General features: G+C 47.1%; 1 protein-coding gene and 1 long non-coding RNA gene across 8 annotated transcripts in view; one reads left to right on the top strand and one right to left on the bottom strand.

Moving 5' to 3' along the window:
- LOC146405339 (uncharacterized) overlaps positions 1–28,000 on the bottom strand; it is an 855,846-nt gene that overhangs the window by 262,160 nt on the left and 565,686 nt on the right. The gene's annotated exons all lie outside the window — the stretch shown is intronic.
- Positions 13,055–28,000, top strand: part of NAV2 (neuron navigator 2) — an 820,834-nt gene continuing 805,888 nt past the window's right edge. For 5 of the 7 annotated variants that reach the window (XM_085011765.1, XM_085011759.1, XM_085011757.1 and 2 more), the window contains exons 1-2: positions 13,055–13,132; positions 18,076–18,721. In XM_085011765.1, the coding sequence (XP_084867891.1) occupies positions 18,647–18,721 (75 nt within the window). In that variant the 5' untranslated portion in view covers positions 13,055–13,132; positions 18,076–18,646. Of the gene's footprint in view, positions 13,634–13,748; positions 13,840–18,075; positions 18,722–28,000 lie in introns of those variants that run through there. The other 2 variants (XM_085011755.1, XM_085011766.1) reach the window with 2 other exon arrangements.

The following is a 28,000-nucleotide window of genomic DNA, read 5'->3' as shown; positions in this document are numbered from 1 at the left end:
GGTAAGGGCATGGCTCTTCCTTCTCAGAATACTCATCATTTCTTACCGCATTTCCAAGTCTCTAAGGAATTGTAAAGGAAAAAACCCCAAAATTTAGTTAACATCTCAACATGTTATTTGGCCACATTTATATGGATAAGTATTAAAAGAACCTTAATTTATATAACCATTCCCTTATTGGGCATTGGGATGGTTTTCAGTGTTTACTACTGATCCAATCAATGGTGGCTCTCTTTTAAGAAGTTGGTAGAAGATGCCCACTTGAGCCTGAGGCTTTATCCGCTGCTGACCCCCTAATGCACCTTGGAGCAGGTAGGCAGAGGGACTTGAGGCTCTTCAGCCCTATTCATGGCAAAAAGTGGGCCTTCTGCTCCTTGGCTTCCTTTCTGTGCTTGCCCTTCCTACCTCTGGGTCTTGGCTTGGATCCTAGATCCCGGCTAGAAATGTGACATCTTCTTTTGCAACTCCGGTTCTTGTCTCACACTGTCTCTTTGGTTCTTGCCCTCTGATTGTACCCCTCTTGGTCATCCTGGGTTACTTCGTCAGAGAGAGGAAGAACATAAGAGGTGGGCTTTAATTTCTAAGGCCCATGTTCCAACCCCAAGCTACAGATAATCTCTCCAAAGTTTATTATTACAACTATGTTTAATGTCAAAGTAATTTTAAAAAGGAATATCTGGGAGTCCCCTGGTGATCTAGTGGTTAGGATTTGGGCTTTAACCATTGCAGCCTGGGTTCAATCCCTGGTCTAGGAACTGAGATCCCACATCAAGCCACGGTTCACAGCAGCCACAAACAAACAAACAAACAAAAAGGAATATCTGATCATTTTAGAAGACATGGAAAACACAAGAACAGATGGAAAAAATTAAAGTTACCCCAAAGTTTATCACTCAAAGATAAGCATCACAGAGTCCATAAGGGAAAGGACTTGGCTGATCTTGTTCACTTCTATAACCTCAGGGCCTGGGCACTTAGTAATGGCTCAATAAATAATGCTAAATTAAGTGATAACCTTTCACATAATTTTTTCCATCTGTTTTATACAAATGGATTTATACACCACCTACAGTTTTGTAACATGTTTTGTGTAACAATATACCATTAACAATTTCCCAAATTAATAAATGTTCTTTTACATTATTTTAATAGTAGTATGGTATTCAGTTGTGAAAGTAAACTATACTAGTTACCTAATGTTGTGTATTTAGTATGTGTTTAGTTTTTTTCTCTAACTTTTTTATTCTTCCAAACAGCTTTTTTGTCTTATACATACTTGGGAACACAATTGTCCCAAAGAGCATGTATACACCTTTTTAAGGCTTTTCATGCATTCTGCCTCTAGGAGGCTTGCACATTTCCAGCAGAATGAATTGCACTAGAATATACATTCCACGAAGCAAGGATTTTGTCCATTAATTTATTATGCTACATCGACTCTAGCCTAGAGCAATGCCTAGAACAGATTATGATCTTAAACATTTGTTGAATTTGTTTCCGTGTCCTTATCAACAGTGTTTACTATTATTTTAACAAGTGTCTTTCAGTCTGATGGCAAACACAGGAATTCCCACATTTAAAAATCATAAACTGATCCCACCTTCTATCCCCAAATGCTTAGTTAAGTCTGCTGGAGTTGGACCTAAATATTTAAACACTGTTCTCAGAACAAAAGCTAATCAGAAATAAGGTCTTACAGAGCTGAAATCTCTGGGTTTAGACTCTCTGAAGCTCAGGGTACCATTACCTGGACCTGCTTACAAGTCACGTAGAGCCAAGCATCCGTGCCCAGGGGAGGTTTCTGCAGGTAAAGGAAGGTGAAGAGATTCATGGCAGCAGCATGCATGCTGATATATTTCTCCATGAAGGATACATTTTTTTTTTTTTTTTTAACACAAAGCTAACCTGCTGACCCAGAAAGAAGGGAGTTTTTTATTTTCTTTGAGGATTTGGAATATGTGGGTTTCTATCACTCAACCCCAGGGAGGAAGACGATGACAGAGAGTGGTGCCATCACCAGGTTTCAAAGATGCCTTGAAGAAGGATTTACATGAGGGAGTGGGCCCTGAGGGCTCAGTGTGCTTGCGTGTGTATATGAGTGTGAGCTCCAGTTAGGAGGCAGCCAGGAACTCATACAACAGAATATAAGCGGGGCTTTCCCTCTGTATATCCTTGCTCAGCCTGCTGGGCTCTGAGTAGTTAGACCACTGGACACATCGTGAGATGAAAGGAATTTGCATTGATTTCCAGACCACTTTCATCTGATGCCACAGGCCAAAAAAAAAAAATCTAATGGGGCCCCCTTTCAATGGAGAAACAAGACTCTGGAAATGCAAATATTCCCAATGTGCTATGCAAAGTAGCCAAGCCGGGGGGCCCCACACCTGCCTTCCCAGGAAAGGTCGCCATCCTCACACAGGAAGCGAGGGCGGGAAGCCTCATCATCAAAGCCAAGTGCCTTCCCTTTGAAGAATTTAGAGAAACAAAGTGTCAATGGAGAGTCACACACCCATGAAACAAACACTATTCAGATAGAGGGTAACTGAAACTTTTTTTCCAAATGCAAGAGGGCACACCCATTCTCTTTTAGGTAGTAGAATCTCTAGATTTGAATGTCGCGGGATCTGGGACTCCCCACCTTCTCCTGGTGGCAGGGCTGTGTGTTTTCACCGTTGCCTGATCCCGTGTCCTCACCCCTTCTTGCTTGCTTTACTGCAACCACCTCCTGTCTCCCTGTCTGCATTCTTCCCTGCCCCAGTTCACTCTTCACCCTGGTCACCAGAGACATCTCTCTCAACACTCGCATGGCCACAGCGTTCCTGCTTTTCCTGCTTCAAATCCTTCAGTGGCTCCCTATGAGTTCTGGGAGACCATCACTTCCACACCACTGGCTGGTCCCTTTACTTTACGTCTCCTTCCTGGACCCTCTAGATCGCCTCTTCCTTGATTTGTCCTTGCTCTTGGCTTCCAGAGAATCTCCTTCTTTTTTTCTTTTTTCTTCTGTGTTTACTAGGGCATAGTAGATTTACAGTGTTGTATCAACTTCTGCTGTATAGCATAGTGACCCAGTCTCTCTCTCTCTCACACACACACACACACACACACACACACACACACATATTCTCTTTCTCATACTATCTTCCATCATGTTCTGTCTCAAGAGACTGGACATAGTTCCCTGTGCTGTACACGGACCTTGTCATTTATCCATTCTAAATGTATTAGTTTGCATCTGTTAACCCGAGACTCCCCATCCATCCCATTTCCTCCCCCCTTGACAACCACAAGTCTGTTCCCTACGTCCATAAATCTGTTTCTGTTTTGTAGGTAGGTTCACGTGTGCTGTATTTTATTTCAAATTTTTTTTTGCCTTTTGTCTATTTAGGGCTGTACCTGCAGCATGTGGAGGTTCCCAGGCTAGGGGTCTAATCGGAGCTATAGCCACCAGCCTACGCCAGAGCCACAGCAACTCGGGATCCGAGGGATCCGAGCCGTGTCTGTGACCTACACCACAGCTCAAGGCAACACCAGATCCTTAACCCACTGAGCGAGGCCAGGGATCGAACCCTCAACCTCATTGTTCCTAATCGGATTTGTTAACCACTGAGCCACGACGGGAACTCCTTATTTTATTTCAATTTTTTAAATGATTTTTATTTTTTTCCATTATAGCTGGATTAGTGCTCTGTCAATTTTTTACAGCAAAGTGACCCAGTCACACGTACATATATACATTCTCGTATTTTAGATTCCACTTCTAATTTATCGGCACACCTTTCCCATTAGCATAAGAATTGTTTTACAAACAACGCCTGTGGAACAACTAACATAGATGTTATTCACTGTTTTTTTAGATGAGAAGAAAGCCTCAAAGCAATTATAGTTCTTTCCCCAGATCACAGAAGTGGTAAACAGAAGATCTGGAGCTGAAGTCAGGCAGTGCAGTGCGTTTTCTCTGGGCTTCACTAGATAAAATGTCAGTGTCAGCATCAGCAGCTACAGGAACATCTACTCCCATTTTTCAACATCCAAGTTCAAGATTCCTTCTCAATAATGTCTGACCTAAAACCCAGGAAGGATTTCAACAGGGGTTCACATCTGGGCTTTGAGGACCAGACTACCTGAGGTTGAATCCCAGCTCCCCACCTTACCAGCTGTGTGATCTTGGAAAATATATCTACCCTCTCTGTGCCTGTGTCCTTTGCTGCAAAATATTGATAATAATAGTATTGATTTTATGGGATAGGTGGGGATTCAGTGAGTTCTTATATAAAACTTAGAGTAGTGCCTGGAACAATACATGATGTGGCAGTGCTGGCCAAGATCACTGCTGGCCCTGCTCATTGTTGGCTATTGCATGCAGCACCTTCTGAGAAAGACGGACCCACCACAGCCCTCTGCTGTGGCACCAGGTGGCCCTGACTTGATGAAATGTGCCCACTCCCCCTAACCTGCCCAGCATGAGGAGATGAGCTGGGCCCATCACATCCTTATCCTGACACCTGAACTAGACTGACTCAGTGGCGGGCGCTGGGGCTGGAGGGAGCCTGAGTCTGGGTGAGATGGCAGGTGAGCCGAGGTCCAAGGAAACTCCAAGTGTGAATAAAGGGTCTCAATGGAAGAGAGGAGAGTGGAGGAATGTTCAAGGAGAAGCTTGCACCATGAGAGATTCAGAATGGGAGTGTTTCCTAAAGCCACAAGGCTTCTGCTGACTCTCCTGCCCTCTTGATGCCTCCCTTCCAAATATATTCTAAATCTGTCCTCTTATCTCCATCTCCACCCTAAGCCACTGTCAGGTCTTACCTTCTAACTGCCTGCTCAGCTTCCTCTCTCACCCCCTGCCATCCAGTCTTGATAAGCAACCTTCTGAAAACATATTCCCTTAAAACCCACCTGGGGCTTCCCGTTGCCTGTAGAACAGACTTCTCTGACGGAACCTCTTAACACTCTCCTCATCGTTTGCCACCCTCTAGCCACACTGGTTTCTTGAATACATCTAACTCATCGTGGCCTCAGGGCCTTTGCACTTGCCATTTGCTCTGTCTCTGAGGTATTTCACTTGGCTGGTTCCTTTAGGTCTCATTTGAATGGTCCTCTGCTCAGAGAGGCTTCCCCTGGGTACCTTGAGAAATGTCTCTCTCCCCAGCCTCTGTCACTGTTCATCATGTCATCCTGTTTTACTTCTTCTGTGGCACTCAACCCTATCTAAAATTATCCAGATTATTCATTTGTTTCTCTGTTTAATGACTGGCTCCCCTGTTAGAATATAAATTCTTTGATGGAAGAACCCTATCTGTCATGTTCACTGTGGTATTTCCAGTAGTGGGGATGGGATGTTGCATCAGTACAACACAGCTATTCAAGGAATAGTCAGTAGGAGTTCCCGTCGTGGCGCAGTGGTTAACGAATCCGACTAGGGACAATGAGGTTGAGGGTTCGGTCCCTGCCCTTGCTCAGTGGGTTAATGATCCGGCGTTGCCGTGAGCTGTGGTGTAGGTTGCAGACGCGGCTCGGATCCCGCATTGCTGTGGCTCTGGTGTAGGCCGGTGGCTACAGCTCCGATTCAACCCCTAGCCTGGGAACCTCCATATGCTGTGGGAGCAGCCCAAGAAATAGCAACAATAGCAACAACAACAAAAAGACAAAAAAGACAAAAAAAAAAAAAAAGGAATAGTCAGTAGATTTGTTTTAAAATTTTATTTTCAACTCCATTTCTAGTACATACATGGCCCTCTTCCTTCAGAGAGCTGGAAAACCAACACTACTAAAATCAGCTTATAGCTTGGATCTTTTTACCCATTCTAACTTCCCCAGAATGTTCCATTCCCAGCCCCTTTCTCTACGTTTGCCTCCTCCACAGCCCAACTGATGTGCTCCTGGCTCCTGTGGGTGTTTCTCGGCAGGCCTGTTTTTATGAAGTCCTCCCATGCTCGCAGAAGTGCCAGCCCCTTGGGGCTGGAGAACCACAGCCAACGCACCCACTGCTTCCACCTCTTGCCAGCTGACAGTAAACTCCCTCCCCAGCTCCCGTCTATTTCAGACAATGCGGCATTGTCTTGACTCACTCCCAGTTGGATAAACAGGCTCCTGCCATCTACTCTAACTGCTCAAACGTGGTGGTGCTGAGCCAAGGATGATGAGGGAAGAGTTTGAGGAGAACCTGCAGGGGGCAGGAGGGAGAGAGATCTAGAAGGTCACAGCCCATCCATCTCTCCCGCCCCCGCCACCCCTGCCATGACCATGCTGCGGATGAGGATGCTGAAGTGTGTCCACTGAGGGAGGAGGTCGCAAAAGGGACAACACAAAATGAGCACTGTAGGCTGTCTGGGGAGTGGGAATGGTAGAGATGAGGGGTCATGAATTTTCTTTACACCTAAACCTCTACGTTTACTATAATCTGGCATTTATTTGTTTCAAGAGTGAAATTTCAGCTGCTTCCAAAAGATCTAGAACGCGTTACATTTAATAGGATCAGCAAATTGATTGTTTTCAAAACGGTGGAAGAGACTCATCAGTTCTTCGTGCTGCACTGCCCTGTGGACAGGGTCCATGCATGGCCTGGCCTCCACTGTATCTCCAGATGCTGGCACAATTCTGGAACAGATTTCTTGGATGAATGAGCCCTGGGCCCCTACTTTGAGAACTTACTATAGCCTCAGATCTACATTACACGTTAAGAAGAAGAAGAAGAAATAAATATTGTCTACTCTCTCTTTCAACTTTTGATTTGGTCATAAAAGATCTGCCACTAACCAACCACCTTGGTGACTGAAGGCAGGATGATTAACCCCTCTGAGCCTGTTTTCTCTTCTTCCTACCTTCAGAAAACAGGGATAATAACAGTTCCTACTTTGTAGAATTCTTGCGGGACTTGAATGAAGTCAAGTGTTTAAAGCAACGAGCACATCTTAGAGTTGCTCAATAAATTGTAATTCACAGTTCAATCAGCATAAAATATTGGCTGCCTAGAATCAGAGTCATTTTCGACGATTGAACATTTTTAGTAGCCCTGGGTTTGTCCATTCAATTCCATTTAGCCGATTTGTATGAAAAGCTTTCTAGCATACTAAAACCTTCCCTGCCTTATAAGATCTCTGTTGGATTCAGAGTCAGCATTACGAGGAATCTGAGTAGTTTAATGAATGGATGAGATGCGTAAGATGGATTGCCCATTCACTAAATGGTCCCAGATTGCCAGGGCCTTTGTTTTGGTTTTCATAGTTTATTGGGCTCCTCTCTTGCTGACAGATTGTTCTCTCTCCTTCTTAGAGTTGTCAGTTTGTAGGGATCAGCACCTTGCTCTGATTTGCTGTGGGCTGGGGAATGAAATAAGCAGCCCCATTAACAGTGTGAGTCAACCAAGAGCACAGAGGCTTTGTAGGAGGACTGGAGAATTTGGCTCCTTTCTCACAGACTCTTGTGTCCTCTCTTTTGACTTCTCAGAGACCTTCTGATGCTTCATGTGTTCTCATGAATGAGATCATAGGGCCCAGACATCTAAGTTCTTGGCATGCATGGGCTCTTCAATACAATTTATCAACCAAATGAATGATGGAGCAAGAAAATAGCATCGTGGTATATGATATAATATACCAAACTTAAGGGATGTGCATGGAGGGATGAGGTGAGGGAGTCGAGAGTGAGTTTAGATTGCCCTGTTGGAGGAGACAGATTGAGCTAAGTCTTAGAAGAGGAAATGTGGCAGGTAAGGATGAAGCTGGTATCACACAGGGATATGGAAAAGAGGGGCATACACTCCCCAGTCCCTGCTGTCTCCATAGGCTTGTTTTTGCCCCAGACAGATGTGAACATTATGCTGCAGTCACACTGACCTTTTGCTCCACAAGCGCACCGAGCTTCATTGTTCTTGCCCTCTGCCTCACAGCCTTTGCTCTAGATGCTGCCTCTGCCTGGTGTGTTCTTCCTCTTGACCCTTGTGTGGTTGTAGCCTCCTTATGATTCTGACCTCAGTTGACTTTTCTTCTCAAAGAAGTTACCTACAGCTACCCACCTAGTCATTCTCTGTCACCCCCAGGCAGTTCCCACTGTGGCTCAGAGGGTTAAAAACCTGACTAGTACCCATGAGGATGCGGGTTCGATGCCGGCCTCCTTCAGTGGGTTCTGGATCTGGTGTTGCTATGAGCTGTCATGTGGATCACAGATGTGGCTTGGATCTGTTGTTGCTGTGGCTGTGGTGTAGGCTGGCAGCTGCATCTCTAATTCGACCTCTAGCCGCCTGGGAACTTCCATGTGTGGCAGGTGCAGCCCTAAAGAGCAAAAAAAAAAAAAAAAAAAAAAAAAAAAGAAAGGAGTTCCCGTCTTTGGCGCAGTGGTTAACGAATCCGACTAGGAACCATGAGGTTGCGGGTTCAATCCCTGCCCTTGCTCAGTGGGTTAATGATCCGGCGTTGCTGTGAGCTGTGGTGTAGGTTGCAGACGCGGCTCGGATCCCGCGTTGCTGTGGCCCTGGTGTAGGCCGGTGGCTACAGCTCCAATTGGACCCCTAGCCTGGGAATCTCCATATGCCGTGGGAGCAGCCCAAGAGATAGCAAAAAAAAAAAAAAAAAAAAAAAGTCAGCCCTGGCTACCCGTGTAGTCATTATCTATCACCTCATTCTATTTTCTGTCCTTGCAGAGCCCTAATTATTCTCTCAAACTATCTGGACTAAACGTTTTTTAAATTTTCCATCTTCCTCACTCTCACCATGAGAGCAGGGACTTTTCCTACCTTGTTCACTGCTGTGGCTCAGAATCTTTTTTTAAAATAAATTTTATTAGAGTATAGTTAACAGACTTACAATGTATTAGTTTCAGGAGTACAACAAAGTAAATCAGCTATATATATGTGTGTGTGTATATATATACATACATCCATTCTTTTTTCCCACATAGATACAGAATAGTGATTAGATTTCCCTGTGCTATACAGTAGGTCCTTGTTAGCTGCCCTGTTTTATATAGAGTAGAGTATCTGTGTTAATCCCAAACTCCTAACTTATCCCTACCCCCCATTGTTTCCCCTTTGGAAACTTTATGTTTAATTTCAAAGTCTGTGGGTTTGCTTCTGTTTTATAAATAAGTTCTTTCGTATCATTTTATTAGATTCCACATATTCGTGATATCATTTTGTTTCTGTCTTTCTCCATCTGACTTATTTCACCTAGAGTATGATAATCTCCAGGTCCATCATGCTGCTGCAAATGACATTATTTTGTTCTTTTTTATGGCTGAGTAATATTCTCAGAATGTTTCATGGCAATAAAATCTGTGGCAGGGTTGAGTGAATGATAAAGGAATGAATGATTAGTCAGGGAGAGAAACCTGAAAAGAGATGGCTATGCTGTCACAGATGCTAGAAAAGAGAAGAGTACACAATGCTATGGGATGCCAGAAAAGAGAACAACCAATTCTGACCAGGATTTTGGGGGAAAATTCTTAGAGTTGGGTCCCCAAAGATAATGAAAATTCACCAGTCCTAAAAGAAAAGGTGGAAAGGGACAGTTCTCATTTTCTTTCCTGCTCTGCTGGCCAAATGGCCCTAAGTTCAATTCACAGACAACTAAAGATGAGAGAGAAGAATCTTTTTTGCACTTACAGTGCCACCTCTCTGATGTCCCCCATGTGTAAGACACTGTCTCGCTGAATCTACCAGAACTGCCTGCTGCCCAGAGCCTAAGTCCAGAAACTTTGCCCTCCAGCCTTCTCAAGACTGGATGAAAGAAGTTCCTTAATTATAGAAAAATAGAACATGCTTTAAAGTGTTTCACAATTCACTTGCTTCAGGGATCCCGTAGCTCTGAATGAGGGCAACATGGGCCCTGTGGAAAACAAGAAAACTGGGGTGCAGGAGGATCAGTATTAGGACTCAAGCTGTTATGTAAGTACCTTTGCATGGCTTCGCTTCACTGTGTGCTACGAATGTCTGACGTTGTCCGACCATGGAAAGGTATCTTTAGTATTTGCTACTGCTGATAGATCCCTGATCTGACCCTAAGGTCAGTGACCAATCAGAATCTTTCATGAGAATTTGAACTACGTTCCAGAGGGTATTATTGGGTATTTGCAGCCATGCTAGGCCACGAAGGCGAGTGAGCAGAAAGGGAGGTAAGAGCAGGTGCAGCCCGTCCTGACAGGACAGAGGGAACAGCTGCAGTCCCTAGGCTTAGAGTTCTAGTCCCTGGGATTCCTGGCTATATTCTGTTTCCTGCTTTTATATATTGGTAAAATAGAAATAACCCTTTCTTCAGGTGATGGAGAAGATTAGGGGTTAAGAACCTAACTAGATGATTGGATATGATATTTAAAAATTTGTGCATTCTTAATTGAGGCAAAAATGGTCTTGCAGATGGCAGTAGGTGTTAAGGTCTTTGCTGTTACAACTCTCATTTGGGATTCCAGTGTGTGTGTTTGTGTGTATGAGAAAGAGAGAGATCAGAACTGCTCTGTCTTTGGATCCTAGTGTATAGGTGGGAACTGGGGCAGGAGGCATAGTGGCAGGAGAGTAAGGGAACTATTGTAGGAAATGTTCCCTGTGAAGCCCACCTCCAGCAGGTGAGAAAGACTGTTGTGTAGAGCGGCGGATCAAAAACACCTGTGAAAATAAGTCAACATCCACTTGGCCCAGACTTGGGAAAACAAACACACATACATCAACAATGTGTAGGCTCATAATCAGGCTACAAATCCAGCCACCTGGTTGCTTCCTCTCTTTGGATTTGCCTGGCAAATCATCATTCTAGGAAGGGGCAGCATTAGTCACTGTTCTCTAGGGAAACAAAGGATAGGATAAGTATCTATATACTGGTATATCTTCATCTATATAGCTCTTTCTCTTATCCTCTCCCATAGATAGATAGATAGATAGATAGATAGATAGATAGATAGGGATTTATTTGAAGGAATTGGCTCATGTGCTTGTGGGGTCTGGCAAGTCCAGAATCTGGAGGGTAGGATGGCAAGCTCGAGATCCAGGGAAGACTGATGTTTCAGTCATGAGCCCAAAGGTAGCCTGGGGGCAGGAACCTTCTTCCTGAGTTGGGGGTGATAGTGGTGGTGGTTAGGGGGAATTTCAATCTTTTCATTTAAGGCCTCCCACTAAATGGATAAGACCCATCCACGTTATGGAAGGTGATCTGTTTTATTCAAAGACTACTGATTTAAATGTTAATAACCTCTAAAAAATGGTTTTGTAGCAATATCTAGATTAGTATTTGACTCAAACCGGGTACCATAGCCTAGTCAAGTTGACACATAAAACTCACCATTACAGGGGCAAACTGGATTTATTGTAAAAGCCCTTCTCTGCAAGGTCCTTCTTGCTTACGAAGCATATTCTCACCTGTGATCACATCTGATCCTCAGAACATCTCTGTCGGGGAGACTATTAGCTTCCCTATTTTAGAGCCGAGGGAATGGAGGCTCAGAGATAAGATCATACAGCTGAGAAAAAGCAGAGAGGAGATTCCAGCCCACATTGTGTGGCTCAGGTCTGTGTGTTGTTCTATCACACTCTCTACAACTGGGTACATGATGTTACTCTCCTAACGTTCTCCTGCTGGTTGTATTCCTTGCACGACCTCAGAGAGACTTGCAAGAATTGGCTAAGGAAGTGGTATGGTTTTCATTTTTCAGTTCTGTCTCGTGGCCAGTCTCAATGGGCTCCTATGGGACAGGAACCAGGAGTGTAACATGTGCGTATGTATTGGAGTGAGCACTGAGCACACTTCACACATAGGTACCCTTCCAACCCAACTGCAGTTGCCTCACCCCTGCCATCCTGCAGCTGAGTCTTCTTACCGCAGTAAGAGGAGGCTCCTGCCCCCTCGCCATCACCAGACCTGGGAATTGCACCTCTCTTCCTGAGCTTGAATCTCCTCCCGGCCCTCCACCAGGGACCCAGCACCAGGACTGGCCTTCTCTTTTGGTCTGTGTCTTGAGCTCCTGGGTCCACAGAACTCTGACAATGCTGGGTGCATTTGGTCCTAATCAGGTGGTTCTGAGACTTGCCTGTGGCTATGGACAGATCCTACAGCCTGGTGGCATCTGTAGGCTTTGGAAAGGCCAGACCACCCTCCTGCCAGGACCAGTAAGACTCCTTGCCTTCTCGCTTTGGATGCCCCATGTGATGGAGCAAATTTTGATTGAAGGATGAAATAGGAAGGGTCCACCCTAGTGTCTCTCCAGACATGCCTGTCTCCCGTTTTACTCCATTTTGGGGGGACTGACCTCAGTTGAAGAGATGAGAAAATATTTTGTTTTTACCAGTTCAGCTCTTATGCGCAAATAGTGCTGGGATCCTGAGGTTCTTCCCACCTGGGCACTTGTATACCAGACTGACACCTGGCAGAGGGGTAAAGGGGCACAGCTGAGCACAATCCTCTAGGATTTCAAAATGGCTCTGGGGAAAGACAGAAGATGAATGCAGAACCTCCTGAAGAAGGGTCACCAGGGGAATAGAATGTGTGGCCTTCTAGTTTCTGAAGGCCTGCCTGTTAGTTAGCTGTGGAGCCTTGTTCTGTGTGCCCAAGAGAGCCAAAATGGGTCTTGGTTTGGAGGCAGGATCAGTTCCATGTTGGAAAGAACTCTGCAAGAGAGAAGGCACACTGAGCATTGCCTTGGGAGATTGCAAGTGTTCCATGGAGAGATGTGTTCAAGGCTGGACAGCTCCCCGTCCGAAGGATTTCTGGTTCTAGTGGAAGGCTGAAGTGGGTGCCAGGGGGCATTTTCCGACTCAGGTTTTCCAGCGATGTGCGATTCCCTTAAAGTATCAGTTACATCTGTCCCGCAGAAGAATGGTCCTGACAAAGGGGCCAGATGACTCTCTCCGGCCCCCGGGACCACATCTTCCAGTAGCAGCAGCTCCAGAGATCCCTGAGTCCTCGTCCGGTCCCTTAGCCTGGGAAGAGGCTCGGGACCCGGGAAGGGGACCGGAATGGCGAGGCCGCCCATTGGCTGTGAGGCGCCATGTGAACGGTGCTGGTTGGTTGGTGGGAGGGAGGAGGAGGCGGTTTCCTGGGTAACGGGAGGGCAAGGAGCGGCTGCAGCGGCGCCGGCCGAGGCTGAGCAGCGCGGGCCGGAGCGCGGGTGCGAGACCGGCTGTAGGCGGCGGCTCCGCTAAGCCGCGTGGGCTCAGGTAGGAGCTTCCCACGCCGTTGCCCCCGGGCAGGGCTGGGCCTGGCTGCTGGGCTTCTGAACCCGCCGGGGGAAAGTTTGCCGCGCCACGGGACGAGCAGGGAGGAGAGGACTTGGGGATGCTCTGTGCTGGCCTCCGGGGGCCGGGCTGGGCGGGGACTGCTGGCTGGGAGAGGACTGGCCCCGCGCGGAGCGGCTCGGGGGCCACACCTCCGCTCCGGGACCCTGCCAGAGGGCCCGGGCCTCCTTGGATGCGTGGCTGCAGCACAGAAACCTGGCGGGCGGACGCATAGCGACCAATGCACGCCGACGGCCGGCGGGCCCTTGTTCAGAGATACGCTGGCAAAGTCTTCTCCGGCAGATGCGGGCTGGGGCGCGCGGCGCGGTGCTCCGAGGCGGTTCCTCCAGCTCCGGGGCTCACTTTCTCCTACACTGCACACGCCCCCATGCAGAGTGGGTGTGTGTCTCTCCGGGTGTGCGTGCCCGAGGCTGAGTATATCTTGTGCGTGTTGTGTTTCTGTTGTCTTCTGTTTGTGTGTCTCTGTGGCTGATTCCTCCTCTGCATGATTGGATCTCTGGGTGTAGCCTCACGTCTGGGCCCCTCAGTGTTTGCTGTTGGCGTGGGTGTCTGTGAACGCCTCTCCGAGTGCTTGTGTCTGAGTATCGCTGTTTGTGGATCCTTCTGTCGGCTTCTCCGTGTATTTTCGGGTTTGTATCTCTTTTCTCTGCATGCCTGTCTGTGTATCTAAGTATGTGCATGTGTGTTTGTGCCTCTGCTTTATAGAACCTCTGTCTCTGAATGTAAGTCTGGTACCTGTCTGCGCGTGTCCCGTCCCTCTTTGGGTGGGTGTGCATCCTCGTGTGTGATCTCAGCTTCTGTAGGTATGTGTGTGTGTGCATAAGTCTGCGTGTATGGACCTTTGCGAGTATCTACTATGCCTGTGTCGTCTGTGTTTGTCTCCTCACTGTCCATTTCAGTGTGTGGGGTGTGTGTGTGTGTGTGTGTGTAGGTGGATCAGAGCCAGGAGCAACTAGGCCGGGCTTCGCTCTCTCCCACGCTCCGGGTAGCCGCGGGTGGCGAGGGCGAGGGCGAGGGCGGCGGGCGGGGAGGGGGCGCCCAAGCGCCCGGAGCCACGGCGCCTCCCGGGTGTGCGCTCCGCTGAGCCGGCTCCTTTCTTGCCGGTAAAGGGACTCCAGCGGCGGCGGCAGCAGCAGCTCGCGCCGCCCAGCTGGGGCCCTAGTGACTTATTTTTGTGTGTAATCCTTTCTTTTCTTCAGGGAGGAGGCGGGAGCACGTTCCGCTCGCTCGCGGTGCGCAAATAAAGGCGCCCGGGTTGGCGGATGGGTCAGCCCTCTCTGGCAGCTTAAGCAGGAGTGGCTGACTTGGCCGGCTCCCTTTGGGAGCAAAAAAGCCCCCAGATTAGAAAAAACAAAAACAAAAACAAAAACCCGGCCCGGAAACCACCATGCCTCCCTGGCACTGTTTCTTACATAACTTATTTATTGATTGATTAATGAAAGGCTTCATTTCCGAGAAGCTCCTCGTTTCCCCTATTGGCACCGAAGACTAATTAAAAATGCTGTGTTGGTGATGAGTGTTAATTAGACCATTCCATAGACGGATACACCCTGGTTTCCGAAGCTTAACTCCAGTTATAAGATGAAACAGGTGGGGCTGCCCTTTCTCACCCCGCTAACCTTTAATTCAGGTTTGAAACCAGTTTCCCCAGTCTTGGAGCCACCTGGGGGCAGAAGCTGTGTGTGTGTTGGGGGGGGGGGAGTGAGGGGGAGGCCAAAGGGGTTCTGCCCAGTTTTGCAAACTTCAGAGAATTTGAGAAGGAGGTTTCACCAAAACAAATGAAATGGGTTCACAATTCCAACCCCCAGGCAGAAGGAAGGAATTCATTGTACCTGGGAAGGACTGGCCTGTGGCTTGCTTGGCACCTGGGATCCCAAATTGGCACTTACTGGGGAATGGCGTTTTATCTTGGAAAGGGACCACAGTGGGCCTTTCCAAAGGATGCCTCTGCATCTGAGACTAAACCCTTGACTGGCTCTCCATGTTCTGGGCTGTTCCTCCAAACCAGGCTTTAAATTTTTTTTTTCCTCTGGGAATTGCCCAGAAGGCAGGAAGGATTTGGGCCAATGTGGAACAGGAAGTTGAAGGCTGAGTTGTTGGACTAAGCAGGAGGAAGCCCCAGCAGTGTGTTCAGGATGGCTTCAATATGGCTGGACTTGCCTTCTGGGCTTTGAGGACACGCTGGGCTTGCCTACTGTGCTCCCCCACCCATCTTAGGGTGCAGTCTGGCCCAGCCTTTCTCCCCATTTCCTTGCACTGCTCCTGGCTGACTTGGGGCACCGGAAAGAGAAGCTGCTGCTAAGTGGCTGCATATAGGGATCAATCCAGCAAGCATATTGACTTTTCAACTATCTGGGAAAATATTCTCTTCGTCCTGCCTCTCAGCTCTTATTTTTTAAATTCAAGTGTGTTTTTAAAACTTCCTGAGATTTCTCTGGGCAGTGAGAAATCAGAGCTCTTACATCAGGATTTGCTCTCATGAAGTCTGCTCGCTTTAGTCAGGAAATGGATTGGATATGGCAGCAAGCTGAGAGGAACATCTTTGCTTCTGCTCTTTTCGTGGGTACCCCTCTTACCCTGGATCCAGCACAAGGACAGTGACAGCCCCAGAACTGGTGGAGACTGGCTCCCTGAAAAAAACAAAAGGCTCCCCACTGATGGGGAGGTATTTCCGTGGCGACATCGTCTGTCCCCGTGTGCACTTGGGGCGTGTGCACCCGCTGGCGTGATGGGATGTGACAGGGTCTCACCCAGGAGAGCTAGGGCCTGGTGCAGACTGCAGAGCTGCTCTCAGAGCTGAGAATGAAGCAGCCCCTCTGGAGAAGGCCCTTCCAAGTAGGAGACCCTTTTGGCAGTGGCTGTTTTTCTTTAATTATTATTCATGAGGAAAGCCAGGGGCTGTAAAAAGTGTGGACTCTGGACTCGGGCTGCTTGTGAAAATCCAAATAACAGTGATCCTGCCAAAGAGGTGTGGCTCAGAGCAAGGACTTTGCAGTCAGATGTGGGTTCAAATCCCAGCCCCACAACTTCCTAGCTGTGCGACTTGAGACAAGTTGCTTGACCTCCCTCATCATCAGTTGTCTCATCTCTAACACAAGGCTAAAAATCCCTCATTGGAGCAAGATAGTTAACACATAGCAAGCCCTTGATAGAGATTTGTTGAATGAATGAATATGTAAAGCAGTAGACAGAGCCCGGCACAGAGCAAGCATTCAATATATGTTAGCAATTGTTACCTTTTGATCACCTACTCTTTGTCACTGAGTCATCTGGATCTTTCCACTCCTATGTGCTCTCATTATCCCCACTTTATAGATGAAAACACCGAGGCTCAGAGAGGGTAAGCTCCTTGCTCAAGGTCTCACAGTGAGTTAAGTTGCACAGTTGAGGTTCAAACCTAGATCTGTCTGAGTCTTTGAGTTTGAAGTCTCAGTTTCAATTCAGAAAAAGGTAATACTTGGAGCCAGTTGGCATTGAGATCTGGAGCTATATAGAATAGGTCTTAGAGGTTTTACCTTTGCCAGGAATCTCTGGATGGGGCTGTGGAGACAGTGTGGTGGGCAACCAGAGCACTTTCTCTGGAAGCTCGGCTATTTCCTGGGCCAGCAGAGGGCTTCACCGATGCTGCCTCTTAGGTCTGCCACCCGTGGGTGTACCAGATGCTTCTCTTCTGGACATTCTGCTCTCTGAATTCTTGGCAAATTCAGAACATTCATGACTTGGCCATTTACTTGAAGAAGTCCCCTCTGGCCGAGTGTTTCATGTGGTGCAGGACAAGCCTTCAGCCTTTCTGCAGCTTCTCTCCCAGGAGAGGCTGTTCTCTTCCTCCTCGCAAGCCCTTGGTGGCTGAATCCCTCATCTGCCTTTTAACCTGCTTTGGCATTGAGCCGTGCGGAAGCCTTTTGTGATAGGGGATGGCTTCGGCCTCCTTCCAGAGTAGCCACCGGTCAGGACAGCTGCAAGGGAGGGTCTGAGGGCTTCTGTCTGATGCCCGCTGCGGCCGGATCTGGCCACAGCTCTCCCGGAGGCTGGCGCGGCCTGAATTGTGGAATGGCTAGTGTGTTGATTAGAAACGCTGGCAAGAGACTAGTGCCTTTTAATAAAAGAGCTTCCACCCCTCCTTCTTTTTTCTTTCTTTCCTGGTGGTGCTAGTGTTATGAGAAAAGGCATTCATAATTATTTATTGGTGCATCTCCATGGGGATAGTCTAATATGTTCCCACCCCTCGGACGGTTCCCGGAAGGGTGCATCCCATGCAAGATGTTTTCCTTGGTGCAGAGGTCCCTCCTCCCTCCCCGCCCCCCATCCCTCTGAGCTTCTGTGACGTCAGCCTGGAGGTGACTGGGTGCCTTCTCTGCCTGCAGGTTCCAGGGCAGAGAATGCAGCTCTGTCGCAAAGTCGCCTTCCAGCCTTCCGATGATCAAGGCTGCTCTTTTCACTTCCCCAGTGGACCTTGCTGTCTCTCCTGCCACATGCTGCCTCTGCAGCTATAATTGAGGGGGAAAATGTTGATGCCTTTTTGCTTCACAGGCCATTGCTTGCTTGTCTTATTATACCTGGGCGCCTTATTCCTGTGATGATGATGATGATGATGCAGCCCACAGAGGTGTAAGAGAGAGCTCATTTCTATCTCTCGTTTGCTTATTTCAAGAACAGGCTCCTCTGTGTGTCTCTCCCCAGCAGGAGTGGGGAGCCCACGCGGCCCCAGGGTGCCTGTCCATGGATGCGCTCGGAGAATGGAGAGGCTTAGAGGAAGATTGCTGCCCTGCTGCTGGGTTTGGGCTCCAGATGGTGGGCAAGGAAGCTCAAACCTGTCCTTCTCCTTCACACAAGGCAGTTCTGACTGTTGACCATTTTCTTCTCAGGTATGGGTCTTACTCTGTGGAAGAAGATGACAGCCCGGGAAGGGAGCAGCCTCGGTGATGAACGCTCACAGGAACTGTGAGGGGTGGCTTTGCGAGCAGCTTTGCAGTGATTTATGGGAGTCAGGGGCTGCCGGAGAGGGATGTGGATGCTATCAGCTCGGTGGATTAAATGCCCATTTACATCGTTATTGACATATAAATTATCAGTGCCAAGGAGACAGTGAGGGAAAGGATTGCTGGGGCAGTGATGTGGCACGTGCCCCAGGATATGGACTCATCTCTGCCCCGATCTGTCCTCTGGGCTCTCAGGAAGCCAGTCTTGGAACTGAAATAAAACCCCAGGCCCCAGCTCTCATGATGCCGGCAGCAGCCGCTCTCATTGCTAAGGCAGTGATGGTGAGAGAGTGGATTTTAAGAAGCCAGGAAGATCTTTGAAAAGGCAGCGTGGATTTCCTCAGCCAGCAGGAGCCGTGTCTAGCCGTGTGCATGCATCCCTCTTGCTTGGGTTATTTCATTTCTCTGTGGATCTGGAAGCATCGCTGACAGAGAGAGGGGATTTTATTCCTGGGAAATGGAATCGGTTTCTGAGTCCAGCCAACAGCAGAAGAGAAAACTGGTTACCCATGGGTTGGAAGATCAAAAGAGGGTAAGTAAGAACTTTGTTGCTTGGCTTCTGGCGCCCGGAATTGCTAGGCACCCAGGTGGTCGCCAGCGTGTTGATGTTGTTGTCGTTAATTGTGCTTGTTTGTCTTTCTCTGGTTAAGGAGGCAAGGTGGTGGCTCTTGATTTTCCAGGTCCTAGTCCTGGACTTGAAGCCTTGACTTGTTGGTGTTCAAGGTGGGAGAGAAAGTAGGGGGAAAATAATCAACCCTGGGAGTTAGAAAGGCAAAGATTTATATGCCTTAGCAAAATGTATTGGTGTTCTCTTGGTCAAATATGAGCTTATTTGTCCTGAAGCCCCCTTTGGGATTCATACACTGTTAGCACCTTTTGGAAACCGTACTCTTGACAGCAGTGGTTTCGTTTGACTTATTCTCCGTGTGGTCTGCTGGCTCTTGTGTTTATGGATCAAAAACATATTCTGCTCCACTCTTTGGCCCCATCTGTGTGAATGTCAAAGCCATTTAAAAAGGCCCATTGAGTGTAGGTCATTTGCTGTCATCGGTCTGAAAGCCGAAGTCACCCAGGACCTGCATCTACCAGTTAAAGTTCAACTTGTCTTCAAAAGGCAAACACATGGAGAGTAGCTCTGAGTGGCCGGTTGTCCAAGAAGAAAGTTAAAATGATGTTTCCTTCCTCTCAAGGGAATTGCTAGGCACCCCCTGCCCCTGCCCCAGGGGGGTGGGTGACTGAAGTGAAATTCAGCTCAAGGGGAGCCAGAGTCTGTGTCAATCTGAAAATAATTTCTGATAATTCCATTGAAATATGGTGGATGGTTGAAAAAACTTGGGGTATCCGTTCTGTGTGAGGTGGAATATTCCTTCTCGAGTCTCAAAGATCATCTCTTCTTAGTGTGAAATACCTATGGAGGCGAAGACTAACCTTATAACTCTTCCCTATAATTTTCGATGGTTATGTGTGTGTGTGTGTGAGAGAGAGAGAGAGAGAGGGGGAGAGAGAGGATTTTGTATGGGGCTTTGCTCTGACCTTCAAAATATAAAAATAAATGGAAATAAACTATATTTAAAAAACACAGATGCTGACTCTATTCTTAAATGTTTCTGCTCCTGAAGCTGCACTTACTGTAATACAGGAAGACTGCCCCACTATCTGAGGCACCCAGAGGAGTGAAATTTGTTTTGTGGTGTTTGATTTATTCTGTGTATATCCTCCTAGACCTGTCTGCTCCTGTTTCTACAGGAGCTGTCTGAGTGATGGGAAAGAAACCAATAATTGATGTGAACAGATCCTGGGATGGACTGCCTTTTACTAAGCGTGAGCCAAGGTTGATATCAGACACTTAGCGGAGGAACATTTGGGACCTCTGACACTGTAGAAAATTTTAATTGGGCTGGTACACCGAGATAATGTGCAATTATGACGGCCTCTCCTTGGCTAGGTGTGGATGTCTGCATTTCCCATCTGTTCTTGGCTCTGGCTGTGTTGGGTCCACATGTACTATGGAGCCTCTGGAAGTAGAATATAACCCCAAGTGAGGCTCTGTGGCAGCTGGGGTAACATCAATTGGTCATGCTCAGCTGACATTCATTTTAACTTGAACTCTAGCCGTCATGGCGATTATTAAATTTATAATGATATATGTAAGATCCATTTTAATGACTCTCCATGCTTGAGTGAGCCCTCACTTGTGCTGGCAAAATAAGGCTTAATAGAGTATTACATTTCATCTCCTACTGAATTTTCTGGGCAGTGGTTGAAACTTTGCTCAGGAGGAATTAGATTGCTTTTTCTGATAGGCATTGTGATATAGCTCCATATTGCTCAAGTACTGTTGGGGACAGGGGCTGGGGGGGCGGGGGGGGGGGCTTCTAGAAATACCGCCACTGCAACAGCTTCTGTTGGCGGCCACAGCTTCTGTTGGTGCATGCATGTGTGTGTTTGTGGGTAAACACACACCCCATTGGTGTCAAGTGTGAAGCTAAACAAGCCTCCCGGCATGCAGCCTGGAATGTCTTGTCCACGGAGCTGAAAGGCGACTCTGCAGTGTTTTGGCTCAGATACCTCGGGTGAGCTGAAAACCCCTCTTCAGGGGGATTGGCTGGAAATCCAACAAAGGCACAATCGAGGCATCTGCTGGGGAGCAGGGAAGTCTCCACCAGCATGCTTAAGTTACCACGTGTTGGTTGGCATCAGATTCTTGTGGCGTTGCTGTGTGTGTGTGTGTGTGTGTGTGTGTGTGTGTTATTCAGGGAAGGACAATTGTGGTGGTGGGGGGGGCACTAGGGAGACGAGGCAGGGGAGAGCAGCCAACTTCATTTTGCTGTATTTCCTAACCATTCTGATCAGCAAAAGTCGTTTTCTCTCAGGTTTGGAAGATTTCAGGCACCTTGTTGTAACTTGTCCCTTTTCTTCATTTTCATGCAGATGGAGTGCCTTGGTGGGGGCTGCTCTGGGGTCTGGCTCTTGGGGGGTATTTGCCTGTCTCTGCCAGGGAGAATGTCATGAGCTGGGAGCCAGAGAGCTGGGTTCAAATTCCAGTTGTGCTGTGTGTTAGCTGTGTGGCCCCGAGAAAGCTACTTAAACTCTCAGATGATTAGATTACACATTTTCAACCAGGGACCGTGGTATTTAATTATAGGGACATTGTTAAGATGAATTGAAGTAAAGCTGGTAAGGAAGTTGGCACTTGGTAATTATTTGAGAAATGTTCTAGAGATTCCTGGGACAGCTTGCAATGTGGGATTTCTTATTTTTCTTTTGTTCTTAGAGGGCTGCATGTGATTTTGTTTTAAATATTTAAAAAATATTCCAGGAATACATACTCATTATACATTCAAACATTACAGAAGAATTTAGAGTGTAAATTCCTCTTTTCTCTAATTCTGTCTCGCAGTGACTGCTATTAACATTTGCTATATTGCATTCCTGACTACTCTTGGTTTGTGTTTCTTAATAAGATGAAATCTCACTGTATGTATTTTTAAGAACCTTGTTTTTTTCATTTAATTGTGGATATCTGTCTGAGTCATTACATAGACACCTACCTCAAGCCCTTTAATGACTAGAGCGAATTCCCCTATATAATGTACCAAATTTATTTAACTAATTTCTTATAGATATACAGTTAGGATGCGTCCAGGTTTTGGTTTTTGTGCTTGTGATTTTTTTTTTTTTTTTTTGGTATTACAAAATTCCTTTGTTTATCTATTCAACAAGTATTTACAAAGTGCCTTCTATGTGCCAAGCACTACTCTTGGACTAGGTATCAATGAGGCAAGATCTCTTTCCTTCTGAAGCTTATATTCTAGACCAGTGCTGTCCAATGCAACTTTTTGCAATGATGCAAATGTTCCATTCATGAACCGTACATGTCAGTAGCCACCAGCCATATCTGATAGTGCCGTGGAGCACCTGAAATGTGGCTAGTGTGACTGAAGACCTTAATTTTAAATCTCATTGAGTTTAAATTAATTTAAACTTAAATAGATGTATGACTAGTTGGCTGCAGTGTTGGACAGTGCCTTTCTCGGCAGCTACATCATCTATTTGCAGACAATGGCTTATGTGCTAAAGGAAATAAATTGGGCTAGGTAGTGTCATGGGCTCAGGAAGGGTGCAGTTCATACTCATAATTGTTTTTTAATTTCCTTTTAAATTGAGGTGTAACTTGCATTCAATAAAGCCCATGCTGTGAGTTCCCGTTGCGGCTTAGTGGGTTACGAACCCGATTAGTATTCCATGAGGATATGGATTCGATCGCTGGCCTCACTCAGTGGGTTAAGGATCTGGTGTTGCTGCAAGCTGTGGTGTAGGTGGAAGATGTGGCTTGGGTCCCACATTGCTGTGGCTGTGGTGTAGGCCAGCCGCTGCAGCTCTGATTCAACCCCTAGCCTGGGAACTTCATTGTGTCACAGGTACAGCTCCTAAAAATAAAAAAAGTCTATGCTTCTTACATTTACAGCTCAATGATTTTTTTTAACCTCTTTTACATCCGTGCAGCTACCACACAGTTCAAGATATAGACCATTTCTTGTTCCTAAAAGGGTGCGTTGTAGTAGCTGGGGATAAGGGCTCCCTGCCCCCCAGGAAAGTGCCTTTTGACCTCATTGATGAGAAGCCACCTGGCCATGGGAAGATCAGATGGGTGACTTCAGTGTGAACATGTCTGTTCTCACCCTGCAGCAGGGAGGGAGTGCCATTCAGTACCCCCTCTGGGGGACTTCTCTTGGTGTCACTTATGGATGGTAGCTCCCCCTGCATCCCTAGCACTTGTCACATTCAAATTCTGTGCTGAAGTCAGGAGAAACTCAAGAGAGGCATATGGGGCTGCAAACTGCCACAGAGAGAAATTCAGCAAGGTGAGGATCTCGCAGTGCTATAAGAACCCCCTTAACTAGTGTAAATGGAAGAGGTAAAATTTCCCTGACAGACACCTATTGATCAGTCAAGGGAATGACTTGTTGATTGATTTTTTTTTTTCTTTACTCCTCCTAAGAAGTTTGTCCTTCACAGGCAGCGCTTTCCCACAGAGGATGAACACTGTAAAATAAGAATTGTTCAGGGCTTTTTAAGATACTTGATGACTGAGTGGTGACAAAGATGGTATAGTTTGAATATTCTCCTGGCTGTCAGCTTCTCAGCATGAAAGCCTGCTGGAGACAGTTTTTAAAAAATGACTTTGGAAAGGGTGAATTTAGGCTTTCTGTAATTAAAATTTCCAGGGTTGCCTGAACTGCTCTGGATGGCCAAATGCTGCCCTGTATGGGAAAGGATTATCATACTTGCCCAGTCAGCCTCTCCTCTTCATTTTTATTGCTGGCATCCTCATCTTCCTGGTCACGTGGTTGCAGCGAAGAATCATTTGACCTTCTCCCCTACCCCCTAAGTCCATTACCTGTTCATCCTGTGCCACAGTGTGGCTGCAGGCTTGCTCTTCTTTCTGGTCCACTGCCATCGCCTTCGTTTCAGGTCCAGGAATTCTTGCTTGGCTGGTGGCAGAGCCTCCTGGCTGGCTCTCTTGCCATTTCTCCTTTACCCCATCCTCCACTCCCAGCCAGATTACTCTTCTTGGAGCCTTCTGCAGGGTTACCATCCTATTCAGTGATTTCCTGCTGTGTCCTCACCCTCCCCAGCCCCTGGCACTTTATGCCGTGCCCAACTTCTCGGGTAGAACCGGTAAAAGCTCGTATCTCACTGGAGTCTTGTAGACTTTGGCTTCACCCCTGCAAGAGTTCTGTAACCTCCCTGAGCTACTTTTTCGGTGGTATTTATTCATAGCTTATAAGATGCCTAGCCCTTGCCTGGAACATGGTGAATAATCCCTAAGTGGGAATTGCTGCGATGAAGTAGTAAAAGCAGTGGAAGATTCTCCCTTACCCAAATCTTCTCTTCTTGACAAACTCTGATTTCTGTTCCACGAACAACCCTCACATTTCCCCCCACCTCTGAGCCTTTGCTTATGCATGTGTCTGCCTGTCCACCTTGAGACCGCTCATCCATTCTCCATAGAGGGTGCATCCTCTTCATGTTTCTAATACTTTGTTCAAGCACAGCTGGGGTAGCAGTTTACTGCACTCTCCTCATCTCTTCTCGTGGCCCAGGTGCCTTTCCACACGTCACACCCTGTACCAGATTGTTGGCCCAATGAAGAAGGAGCTAGTCTTGTCCATCTCTTCATTCCCTGGCAAACAATAGGCAACCATAAATATTGTTTGAATGATAAGGTTTTTTTAAGTGAATGAATGAATGAATGAATGAATGCTACTTGTTGCCTTGAGATCCCTCTTTTCCTGTGGTTCTGAAGCTGAATCTGATCTTTCAAAAGGACTGGTTTAGTATGTTGTTCACTCTTAGAGAAGAGGGAGAAATAGGATTCAAGGAGATGGTTAGGAGTTCTCTGCCATGATTGAATACATTTGATTAGGAAGGCTAGTTTGGGCCTGATGAATTATATAGAAGGAAGGAGCATATTGAAGCAATATTTTAAAGGAAGGAGCAGGAGAATTTGGGTTAGTGACTAGCCTAGTCCCTAGACTGACAGAGAGGGTTGAATGTAGGATGTTGCTAACCATTGACACATCGGTGGCTGGAGGGGACCTGCAATCCTTTGGATGGAGCCACTTGAGGTAATGACACCTTCTACTGCTTCTCACAGCAGAAGTGCTCTTTCACTTGATTTGTACAGTGGAAGCAGAGCAGATGTTATTTCTTTTCAGACAAGGAAGGCAAACATGACACTCGTATTAAAAGATAATTTTCTCAAGTACATATGAATTTGATTTAGTGACTCTTTCAGAAAGGATTAAGGAAGAGGCTAAGGGGGAGTTCCTGTCATGGCACAGCAGAAACGAATCTGACTAGGAACCATAAGGTTGTGGGTTTGATCCCTGGCCTCGCTCAGTGGGTTAAGTATCCAGTGTTGCCATGAGCTGTGGTGCAGGTTGCAGATGCAGCTTGGATCCTAAAAAAGAAATAGGCTAAGGATAGGGAAGGTAACTAACATATTGAACAACTAGAGAGCAGTACTAGGCACTCATTTTATCTTAGATCTCCTCTAGGCTCTTGATGTAAGTTGTATTAACCCATTTCACAGATGCAAAGGCTGTGATTTCTCTAAGTTGCACAATTTATTTTGTCTACTAGACTCTAGCACCTCACTGTAATTTCACCTCACCATTAGGATTATATCTCTAAAATCTTTAAACTGGATTTTACCTTAAAAGCAGTATCTTCCAACTGCCTTTTAGTTGTTCACTGGTATACACAAGGATACACACACACACACACACACACACAGATGCACATGTGCATATGTACTCCATAGTGAGATTGCCTTGTGTGACATCTTACAGGTGTTTGTTTATTTGGAAACTATGTCCATATCATTCCTCACATGAACACTCCCTGCCACCACCCTCCACCTCCCCGAGGTCAGTCACTGGCCGTGGCGAGGCTGAGCTGCTTTAGAAGAATCATCCTCCTAGTGAGCTGAGCTCTGAGATGCTAACAATATGGTTAGGGCTCTGGACGGATGGATATTCACACATCAGTAAAGATGCAGCTCCAGCCCCAGCTCCCCAAGCTCTTTCCAGATGAGCTGAGATGCTTGCTCTTCAGCCTGGGCCCATGGGCTGCTGGCGCCCCTTTGCACCTGGAGGTAGCAGCAGTTACAAGGTGATCTGCCTCCTGACAGCTCTCTGCCTGGATGGCCCTCCTGTCTGCCTGGCATGAATGGAGGGGGTGTTAACCAAATGCTCAGGGGATGGACACTGAGGACCTACCACAGCACATTTCACGTGTCACTGGAGGATGGAAAAAAGAGACTGTAGCCCGATGCTACTCAGTTCAGTGAGTTTTGAGCCCTGGTTCAGGTATAGGGAGAGAGGGGTTAGCAAAGGGGCCAGGCCAATGCCCTGGTCTCATTTCAATGTGAGAATGTGAGACAGTACAAGAGCAGTCTTTTTTTTTTTTTTATGTCTCCATTCATCTTACAGTTATCTATTGAGCCCCTACTCTATGCAGCCAGCCACAGAGTGAGGCACTGGGGTCATAACAGTGAGCTTAGATACTGTCCTGGCTCTCTTGGCACTTCCACTGTCTTGGAGGAGTCAGTTCAATCAGCGGTGACTGTGACATTAGCTAAGTGTCTGGTTTGAAGAGGTTGGCAGGGGCGGGAGGGTGGGGAGAGAGAGCTTCCCTGGAGAAGGAAGAACTTGAGTTCTGTCTCTAAGAGGCTGAGTGAGGAGCACAGCAGAAGGAGGGCTACCTAAGTGGCTTCAGGGTGGACTGCTTGTGTCCCCCTGCCCCACATTCCCGTGTTACAGTCCTAGCCCCAGTATATCTCAGAATTTATCTGTGTTTGGAGATAGGCCTGCCAAGGAGATAATTACGGTTGAGCGTGTAAGGGTGGGGCCTTCATCTGATATGACTGGCGTACTTATGAGAAGAGGAGGGGCCCCAGGGGTGCATGTGCACAGAGGAAAGTCCACGTGGGGACACAGTGGGAAGGCAGCCCTCTGCAAGCCAAGGAAAGGTGCCTCAGGAGAAGCCATGCCTGCCAACACCTTTTGACACACTGTGGACTTCACGTCTCCAGAACTGTGAGAGGATACATTTCTATGGTTTAAGCTAGCTAGCCCATGGTATTTTGCTCTGGTGGCCCCAGCAGATGAAGACACTGGCCCCCAGTGAGAGAGAGCGTGGCTTAAGGCATTTTACCTACAACAACCCAGACAGAAAGCTGCCTGAGGGCAGACCTAGGTCAGTTCCCCAGCATCCAACACACTGCCAGATGCCTGGTAGGTCTGCAGCAAGTATGTGATGACTGAGAAGATCCATGAAGGCAAATGATGAGGACAGTGGATGGAGAAACTGGACAGCCCATGTGAACAAGTTGGGATTTTGTCCTTTAGGCATAGAGAAGCCATTGGAGGCATCAGAATTAGGGACTGCCCTGAAAATGGTGCTTGGGAAGATCTCGGAATAAATTGGGGTGGATGGGAAGGGGTGATGGCGGCAGTACAGGTAATAGATCCTGGAATCAGAGACTGGGTAGGAGGCCACAGTAGCCATGTAGGCCTTCACGATAAGCTTCTATTCTAGCGCTAAGACAAAGGGAAGGCGGAAATGAGCACAGATACAAGGAAGAGAATCCAAGGAAGAGAAGCTGGCCAACAGCTGCATGTGGTTGACTCATGGCCCAGGTGACACGAATGCCAGGAGTCTCCCAGGTTCAGAGCCTCTCCCATGTGCCTGGTAGAATGGCATCTAATGGCCCAGTGGCACCTTGGATCATGACCAGGGGACCCCAGAAACACCATGATCTCCTGCACAGTCATAATAGAGCAGCTGACGTGTTTCCATTTGGTGCATGAGATAAGGAAGGCATGGGCAGGCGAAGTGACCTGAACAACATCACACAACTTACCAGTGACTAGATGGGGGTGAAGTTCCCTAGTCTTTTTCTCCTCTAGTTTAGGGTCACTTTCCAGGGACTAAAACTGCCTTCCTCAATCAGCAGAAACAAATGGTGATGTTTTGTTATTTTAGCTTAATTTTCAATGAGAAAGAAGATGACATTTTTTTAGACCCTACTTTAAAGATACTGGAAAAGTTAGTTATTTGCAGTCCAAAAGGTGCAAGATGTTGAATGATAATTCAGACCCCTCAGAGGTGGCCTCCCCCCATGTATTTGAAAGATACACATAAATCACATGAGGATAGCTCTGAAATAAGTAAAATGAATTTATTTTGGCCCTCTAGCCTTGTTCCAGCCAGCTTCCAGGAACCAAATTACTGAGTCCTC

The sequence above is a fragment of the Sus scrofa genome, chromosome 2 (genome assembly GCF_054392235.1).
Source record: "Sus scrofa isolate SSC_HxYL_T2T_F1_AM1 chromosome 2, Sscrofa_HxYL_maternal_Yorkshire_Landrace_v2.0, whole genome shotgun sequence".
Taxonomy (NCBI): domain Eukaryota; kingdom Metazoa; phylum Chordata; class Mammalia; order Artiodactyla; family Suidae; genus Sus; species Sus scrofa.
This window is presented reverse-complemented; position numbering and strand designations above follow the sequence as displayed.